Source organism: Halyomorpha halys, unplaced genomic scaffold, assembly GCF_000696795.3.
Source record: "Halyomorpha halys isolate HHAL.00 unplaced genomic scaffold, Hhal_1.1 Scaffold148.1, whole genome shotgun sequence".
Classification (NCBI taxonomy): Eukaryota; Metazoa; Arthropoda; class Insecta; order Hemiptera; family Pentatomidae; genus Halyomorpha; species Halyomorpha halys.
Genome location: NW_027112919.1, coordinates 71,264 through 81,311, shown reverse-complemented (window position 1 = coordinate 81,311; position 10,048 = coordinate 71,264). Strand labels below are relative to the sequence as shown.

Sequence of the window (10,048 nt, the reverse complement as noted above, 5' to 3'; positions counted from 1 at the left end):
TCCTTAATTTGATAAGTTATTAATATTAGCAATACTAATGTCCTTTCTAATATTAAACACTGACCATATATATGATATCTATTGTAAACTACATAATGTATCACATTATATAGATATTTGCATCATCCTAGATACACACGATTTATCTACAACTCTAATCTAACAGACCAAGAGCTTTCTTTGAAGATTCTATAGTAATTTAGTGTGACTTGAAGGTTTTTTTTTTTTTTACGGGATCTTACAAAAAAATTAGATAATTGTTATCTCTTTAAATTTTTTTTAAATTTAACTTTTTGTATATTTCTTTCCCTAACCCAATCAGAGACGATACCCCGAGAGCCAGGAAGATCCCGATGGCCGCCTGGAGGCGAAGAGAACACGGTGGGGGGCCAACTATATAATACTCGCTCAGTCCGGAGGGGGCCAGTGCCGCACTCCAGTCTTCATCATGTTCGTACTCTTCGTTTGCTTCTGGTTACATCCAGCGATCTCTGCGGCTCAGCAAGTCCTAGGTGGGTCTCAACTTGTATGCTAGTATTATAACAACAATTTTTAAACTAAAATATATAATTAATTAATTTTAATTTTAATTATAGATTTAAATAATTTAATATATAAAAATGAATATTTGTTTGTTCCTAACTTATTCATTGCCATACCGTTCATCCGATTGTGATCAGGTTTTTTGCTAACTGTTCAGGATTGTCCCAGAAGAATTATAGACTAGCCCGATTAATATTAACAAAACCAAGCATTTAAGTAAGATTAATTTATGAATAATATAGGGTAAATTGGATGTGGATAGTTATAATTAGCCTTGATAGGAATTTTCTAATGAAATAAAGAGGAAAATTGAAAAAAGTGTAGTTATAATAAATAATTTTAAATGCTTGAACTGAGTGGAGGAAGGTTACAAACATTGTGATAAAGTTTTTAAGGAATAGTGTCTGTGATAAATGATTTTGATTTTGTTTTAAGTGAATATTTTCTAATTAGGTAATTAAACATACGTGGGATTAACTTATTAACAAAAAAAATATCTTTTACCTAATATTTTTAATGTTTCATAGAAATTGATGTTTTGACCTGGGCAGAATAGCCTGCATGGAGTTTAGAGTTTTTAAATTATATAATTTCAAAGTTGAATTAAAGTAAGGTAAATTATAAATAATAATGTTGAGTATTTTGAAATGTTTGTAGGATCATACATGTAATAAAAGCTGTTTTGTAGTAGATTGGTCCTGAGGATGGCCGAATTGGCCGAAACGTCGGACTTATAAGAGAAATTAGAGGTTTTGAGACTATAACGGATAGAATTTAAATTATTTATTTTAAAAAAATTTACCAGTCTCAAGAAAATGTTAAGATTATAAATTAAAAACCAAGCATTTTTTGAGCGTAGCTCGAAAATTATACATGTTTTCATGGCTATTACTAGCTAATAGATTCGTCTCTTTCTGAAGAATAAAAAAAGATATTACTGATTCTACTAATTGATTTTTATTTTCGAAAAATAACAAACTAATTCCTCTCGAATCCAATCCTTACAGGACCTCAATGTCCCATATGTTGCCGATTTGGCCAGAACCAGATACCAATCCTTCCATGATAAACTTCCCAACCACCCAAACCAACTCGTTTCTAACCTGGCTTCACCTTCACTACCTAATAATCCTTCTAGGCGTCTGAAAAGAAGATGGCCTCGAGATCTTCTCCTTTAGAAATGTTTTTGGAGTTCTATCAATGGGATAAATGTTTTTATGTCATAATATCACTTACAGCAAATTTACTTGATGTGTACATATGCATACAGTTGTAAATATCAATAAATAAATTATTAAACAAAATAAAATAAAATAAAAAAATAATTTTTTTTTTTATGACAAAGCAAATCATACTAATTTTTAGCCTCACCTAGAAACCACAAATACCATTTTTCGAATTAATTAAAAATTAGAAATTTTTCACCTTCGTTTATTTGGATGATTTTTTTGTTATTTCGGTGACCATTGCTCAAATAATCGTTCATAACTTCTCTGCATTTTATCCAATTCCTATCTTAATACAACCGTTGGCAGCTAAATGTTTTAATAGCGAAATATTAGTTTTAATTAAAGAAAAACTTTAATATATTTTATTTTATATCTCCGGTTCTAATTTATTTTCAGGATAATATATCTTGTACCTACCGTAAATGTATCCTTTGCCCCCCCTAAAGATATCCTAACACATTCAATAATTATTATGCACAGAAATAATTCAGTTTTTTAGACATATTTTTTTTTTTTTTTAAACCGGCCAAGAAGCACCGCGGCCTCAGAGGGCCTATTGTACGCCGTCCCTCCTCTGCTCAAAACAGGCCAATTGCCTTTGCGAATCTGGACACTGTATAAGGATCCACTGTTTCGCAAAGTTTGGGATCCAAGATACGATCCTTACCAAAGATGAGGAATCGTGTTCTTGCCACTGTATCACATTTGCACATGATGTGATAGGCAGTCTCTTCCTCCTTTCTGCAGAACCTGCAGATAGGAGACTCTATCAGTCCCATTTTATAGAGATGCTTGTTTAACTGACAGTGTCCTGTGTATAGTCCTGTCACCCATCTTAGGATACTCCAATCCATATTAAGAAGGCAGTAGCTTTTTTTCGGGGAGGGTCCTTTGAGGAACATTTTTGATCGTTCCATCCCTCTGGTATTTCTCCAGAGTAACCCAGACTTGCTCTCAGCGATCTTTTTGATATGCCTCTTCGCATGGCTGAGACTAATTCCACATATGGGGTCAGGTGTGAGAGGAACATAAGACATATTTAGACATATTACAAACACACCTAGTTAATTAATTGATCGTACTGCGAGAGGTTTCAAATGGATTTATCACTAAAACAAATGTAAAATAATGAAACATTAAACGAATTATAAATAAAAATAGATTTAAAAGAAATATACTAGAGATATTAAAATGTTGATAATAATTTCGGCAGTGGCAAACATTTCCAACAGTCTCTTTGCTAATGTCGACTACTGCCGCTGAAGACATTAACAATCTAGCCACAACATATTAAATAAGAAAAAGTGTTATTTTTAAAATTAGTTATTCAATGTAATTTACAACTGTACAAAATAATACAATAGGTAAATATGTAGTATGTTTCATATAAACTTGAAAATCCGGGGAAGAAACCACCCATTGGTGGTACTTCAAACATTAATTTAAATTAGAAGGTCCCGTGGCCATCTTCTTTTCAGACGCCTCGAAGGGTTATCAGGGATTGTTAAGGATGTAAGATTAAGAATTAATGGGTTAGGATGGTTAAGGAGTTTGGAATGAAAAGACGCATATCTGTTTTAGGTCAAATCTGCAACGAATGCGATGTTAAGGTCTTTGTGGGTGAGTTTATTTGTGACGTAATAAGGAGCATCAAGGATTTTACGTAGGATTTTGGATTGTAAGGATTGGATGCGGGAAGAATTTGATGGTTTGGTGGAGCCCCAGAGCTCAATTCCGTATGTCCAAATTGGTCTATATAAGAAAAAGTGAATATTAATTCAAATCTTATATCGCTATGTTCTATAAAAAAGTTTTTAGTGACCATCTTGTTATATTTTATTTTACTTTTTTTTGTTATAATAACTAAAAATAACAATAAAAATAAGGTGAGACAAAACCGACGTTCCAAACTAAACAAAATGACCGAATTGCGCTAATTATTAAAAATTTAACAATCGTTTTTATAGTTAAATTAAATCATGTTTTTTTAATTTATAATCTTAAACTTTCAAGAGAATTGTTAATTATGTTTAAATAAATAAAATTGTATCCATTTTAGTCTCAAAACATTTTTATTACAAACAGCTTTCATTACACATTTGATCTTCAAAAAATCCAAAACAATTAACAATATTATTTATAATTTATCTTACCTTAATACAATTTTAGAACTAAATCATTTTGAAAAATACAAAACAAATTCATGCAGGGTATTCTGCCCTAGTCAATCCAAAAAATTACCCTAATTAGTCAATTTTCACATTAAAATAAATATAAAAATAAAAATTATTTATCACAGTCACCTTCTTTGTTAAAAATTTATCACAAAGAAATAAAACAACAGTGATAAATTTTTAACAAAGAAGGTAATTGTGATAAATAATTTTTATTTTATTTAAATGTGAAAATGCACGTCGATTTCGACTATTACAGCACTTACTAGACAAACGGTCTAAACTTCCAACACAGTACCAAAAGACTGATCTAAACGACTGTAATAAGGCCAATCTGGACATATGGAGTTGAACTTTGGGGCTCCACTAAACCTTCGAATTTCTCTCGTATTCAATCCTTACAATCCAAAATCCTCAATGCCCCAAAATGTAGTTGTTTTTATGATATTCACATATGAATATAAATTTGGCAAATGAAAATTTGTCCGAACAACTATAAATCAATTTATTTGAGCAAATTTCATGTAAACTATTACTCCTACGAAGATAAACATCATAAACTACTTTATAGCTTATTAAACTAGCTTTAATTTGAGTGGTAATAGGCATCTGTACGTCAAATGATTTTTGAGATATAGATTTTCTAAATACATTCACAAACTACTGATCTTCCGGTACGTCCCATCCAACATTTTTATGAAATGTGGCTTTTTAAAAAGCTATATCTCGAGAACTATTGAACATAAATAACTCTATTAGGGCTAATATTTCAGCAAATTTACTCTTCTTTAAATAATGTTCTTTTAGATTTTTTTAGATTAAGTTGTTGGTAGTTTTTAAGATGCAGAGCTTCGAATGAAAAATTAATGGTTTTTTTTCGCTTTGAAATAGCCACTATTTTTTATTCCCCCTACCTATACTTGGCAGACTCATCAGTTTTGATTATTAATTATACATAGTTTTCATTAAAGTAATCAAAAATTGGGGTGAGATACTTTTATTTATATTTTTTCTCCTCTTGGGCTCTTGTACTATTAGGAATGCCTGGGTCCACTCCAGACAGAACCTTGAAGTTTTATTACAAAATGAAAGTTAACACAATTTAAGAAAAATTTTAATAATTTCCTGATTTTTTATTTTGGTTCGATCTAATACTTTGTTCTAAATAGTAATCTTAATGTTGATGATAAACTTAGTTTTAAGATGAAAATCTTACTTTGCTGTGAGGAATGGTAAAGAGTAAGAAGAATTATTTCAAAACGTAGTTGAAATTCGAATTGCTAATTAGTCCTTGGATAGTTTCCGTTGTTAATAACTGTTGATAATTTTAATTTCGAGGTTTCTAATTTTCATTTTAATACTATCATTATTTAAATTAGCCATTAAATATTCTTGTTGTTGTTGATTGTTGCTTAAAGGTCTTAAACCCTCTGGTCATCAAAAATATAAATAAAAAAATTAATTAATAAATAAAAAAAAAATAAACAAATCAAAGAGGAGTTATAATTTATAAAGAAGGTGATGTTCTTTTAAAAATTCAAATACTAATGTAATTTTAGCTTCCTCATCTGTGAGAGCTTCTGATAAATTTGGGGTCAGTCCTATCCTGTTTATTATTGGCAAATAGTGAGTACATTCTTCAAAAATATGTCTAATCGTAAGAATGGACTGACAATATTTGCACGTTGGAGGTGGCAGTTTTCTGATCAGGTGAGAGTGCATGAGGAGAGTATGAACTATTCTCAAGCGGGTTAGAGCAACTTCCTCCCTACGGCTGTTGTGGTAGGATGTTGACCATGGTTTTACTGATCGTTAAATATTTAAAAATATTTCGCCATTAAATATATATTTTTTTAAAATATTTATTTATTGCTATTGTACATTATAATACATTTAGTAAATCTGATCTAAGTTAAATTGGAGTGTTACAGGCGTGTAGAGAAACTACCCATTGGTAGCACTCTAATGGCATTTTACATTAGCTGGTCTCATGGCCATCTTCTTCTCTGGCACCTCGGAGGATTGTCAGGAATGGAAGAGTATGCAAGGTTAGAAACTAGAGGGTTTGAATAGTTAGGGAGTTATGGAAGGAATGATATCTGGTTCGTGCTAGATCGGTCACATAAGGAACATTAAGGTCTTTATGTATGATTTTATTTGTGACAAAGTAAGGAACATTGAGGATTTTACGAAGGATTTTGGATTGTAAGGATTGAATACGGGAGGAATTCGAAGGTTTAGTGGAGCCCCAAAGCTCAACTCCATATGTCCAGATTGGCCTTATTACAGTCGTTTAGATCAGTCTTCTGTTCTGGATTGGAAGTTTAGACCGTTTGTCTAGTAAATGTTGTAATAGTCGGAATCGACGAGCAGTTTCTTGTCTATTCATTCTTGTATGGGGATTCCATGTCAGTCGTTTGTCCAGTTCTAGTCCTAAGTAACGGATCTGTTCGTGAGGAATGAGTGGGGTATTATAAGAGGATCCCTTGGTGGGATTTATGGATTTTAATTTAATCCTTCAAGGGCGGTGATGTGGGATTGAATGGTTTGAGATGTAATGCAAGGATTATTATTCACTGATAATGTGTCATCGCCATACGTAGTGAGGATAGTGTTAGGATGGATTGCGATGTCAGCTGTAATCTAGGAACCTTGAAACATAAAAAACTCAAATTTGAAAAATTATTAAATTTCTTATTCTGTTGGTCGGTTGTAAAGGTTCGGAATTATAAAAATAAATTGGTTCTAAATTTTAGTTGAAATATGTGAGGGATTTTATAATTTCTAGAAAAGGAATATTTAAATGTTTGTGTTTAATCATCCTTATTTCTAAAGATACATTTTTTAACTTTTTATTTTTAGTAATGCTAATGTAGAATGAAAATGATCATATTTCTTTATCAAGAGGTACGTTTTAATTAATTAATTTTTTTTTAATAGTTATTTATTTAAGTTTAGTAGAGTATTAAAGCCTTTAGATGATCTCATATTATCTCACTACTTTGACTCAGTAACTAACATAAATTTTAATGCTTAAATAACTAAAGATCTTAATATGACACTTCTCTAACAGAGGTTTAATTGAGGTGACCTGTAAGTGACAATGGAATAAAACAATTAAGACAATTGACAGCAAGGCCAATACCAATTTACCAGAGACTCTTCAACTAAATTACATAAGATTTATGTTTATAATAGTATAAGTAACTGATATACAACTGCTTACATAGTAAAATATATAAAAAATTAAAAACGTTTCAAAAATATTGTATTATATATAATTACACTATACGTCGGTATGATACCGTGCATATCATCTATGCCCAAGTTAATTAGTGATTTTATATATATTTTATTAATTATATTATTTAAAAGTTTAATTACTACATAAATTTATAAACATTTGTTTAACTATTGAATTTATATATATCATGTTGATATTAATTTATCAATTACAAATTAATGAGTGGCAATATAGATTTCTCAAAATAAATTATCTAATTACTAATCTCAGTGGATTTTTGAGAACTGTTACTTTTTAAAGAGCTATATCTCGAGAACTATTAGACTTAAATAGCTATATTAGGGCTCATATTTCAGCAAATTTACTCTACTTTATAATGTTCTCTTAGATTTTTTAGTGTTGTTGGTAGTTTTAAAGATATAGAGCTCCGAATGAAAAATTAATGTTTTTAAACAGCTGCCATTTTTTATTCCCCCTACGTTTACTTGGCAGACTCATCAGTTTTGACTAGTAATTATACATAATTTTCATTAAACTGGGTTTTAGTAGAGTACTGGCAGACATTTATAGGTTTAATAGTTCGTGAGATATATTTTGTTATAAATGAAAACTTTTTTCTGAACAATTAGAAATCAACATTTTATGAATTCATTTTTTGCACATATTATGAAAACTATTACTCGTATGAAGGTGAATAATATAAACTACTTTATAGTATATTGAACTAGTTTTCATTAGAGTGCTAGTGGACGTCCATACGTTTAATGGCCCTGAGAAATATTTTTTTAAATCAAAACTTTTGTCTGAACAACTAGAAATCAATATTATGCGAATTTATTTTGGCGAAATTACTAATCCTACGAAGATAAACGTAATAATATTAAATAAATCAAAACTTGTATCCATTTTGACTCAACACTTTTTATTTTTCACCAGTCAAACGTTTCGGCCATTTTAGCCATCCGCAAGGACATCTTCAATTATAATTTCTTCCTCACATTAATTTAGAGTTACGTTTGCAGGCTATTCTGCCCAGGTCATTCATTAATCATAAGTTAAAAGCCTATAGCCAGATAAATGGTTTGTTATATGGTAGTGAGTTTGTGTGGATAATCTTATATAAGAAGAATTAAATATTTATGATTTTAAATTAAAATAATAGGCTTTTAACTTATAATTAATGAATGACCTGGGCAGAATAGCCTGCAAAAGTAACTCTAAATTTAATGTGAGGAAGAAATTATAATTGAAGATGTCCTTGAGGATGGCTAAAATGGACGAAACGTTGGACTGGTGAAAAAAAAAAAAAAAGTGTTGAGACAAAAAAGGATACAAGTTTTGATTTATTTAATAAATAATTACCTTGTCTCAAGAAATTGAAATAATATAATTAAAGTAATAAACTACTTTATTGAACATTGAACTAGCGTTACTGTTATATTATATGATAATCAGACCAATTTGGATATATAGAGTTGAGCTCTGAGGGTCCACCAAACCATCTAATTCCTCCCATATACATCAAATCCCGGATTGGGTCATTCCTTCCTAAGATTATCAATTATATTATTATTTATAATTGATTATTAATTATATTATTCTGAAACTTTCCCCAAATTTTTTTAGTACATATTCAAATTTCAATAAACAAAACTAGCTTGAATACGAGTCTTAATAGACATCTGTGATATAGTTTTCTCAAGATAAATCCACTAACTACTGATTTTATATGTTGAAATGATTCTTTGTAAGAACTGTATCTCGGTAACTATTAAACATAAATTTAAATTAAGTTGTTCCAAGTAAACCACAATGGTTCGTATTCATCCCTGTATTCTCAGTCCGCTGGTGTTCCTCAAGGTAGTATCCTCGGTCCAATCGTCTACACCGTCTATACAGTTGACATTCCAACCAATCCTAACACTATCCTCACCACGTATGCCGATGATACATGTGTGCTCACAGTTTATAATAATAACCCATTAATTGCATCCCAAAATCTCCAATCCCAGTATCACATCCCTCGAAGAATGGTGTCGTAATTGGAGGATTAAGATAAATTCCGACTAATGCCATAAATCACCTTTGCCCTTCGTCGTAAACATCTGGACAAACGACTAACCTGGAATCCTCACACCAGACTGAAAAGACAGGAAACTGCACGTCGATTTGGACTATTACAGTACTTACTAGATAAACGGCGTTGATAACCAATGATGTTTTACAAAATTAGACAATAACAAATAAACTAGCCTTTCAAGGTAGTTTTTATGAACAATATTAAGTTCAATAACCTATTTGAGCAATATTTTATTATAATTTTCGCAGCTGAAGTTGTTCAAATCTTGAATGTATTTTGAAATGATTGGTGGAAATGAAACCCCAACGCTTCAACGTCTTTGATTACAACTCACGCAAGATATCTTTTTGTTAAAGGCTCCCCGGAAATGTCCTTCGAAAAATCCTGGACAATCAGGAATAAGAAATGGGAATTGGAATTCATTATTGTTAAATTGTAATTTGGATGGCGAGTTGATGGAGAGAGGCGGGGCAAACCTTGGACAACTGTTTGTTAGAAGATAGCCCGTATGTAATTTGGAATTAAGATCTGTCATTAGGAAATAACAAGCCGTATACAATCTGCCTTGGTGGAAACAATTGTTGTTAATAAAAGAGGGCTTTGTACATACAACTGTTTATGTACAGAGTGTTTCAGGGTTAAGCGTCGAGATTGAAAATATTTTTTTATTTTTTTTTTTATTTATTTGTTGATATTTTCAACTGTATAAAAAAACACAACCAGTAAATTTGATCATAATGACATAATGATATGATACAGGATGTAGAGAAACTACCCA

At 30.7% G+C, this 10,048-nt stretch overlaps 1 protein-coding gene across 1 annotated transcript in view; it reads left to right on the top strand.

The window, feature by feature from the left end:
• Nucleotides 1-316: 316 nt before the first annotated feature.
• Nucleotides 317-10,048, top strand: part of LOC106678605 (alkaline phosphatase) — a 71,935-nt gene continuing 62,203 nt past the window's right edge. The window contains exon 1 of the mRNA XM_014417204.2: nt 317-512. Coding sequence (XP_014272690.1) covers nt 449-512 — 64 coding nt within the window. The 5' untranslated portion in view covers nt 317-448. The remainder of the gene's footprint in view (nt 513-10,048) is intronic.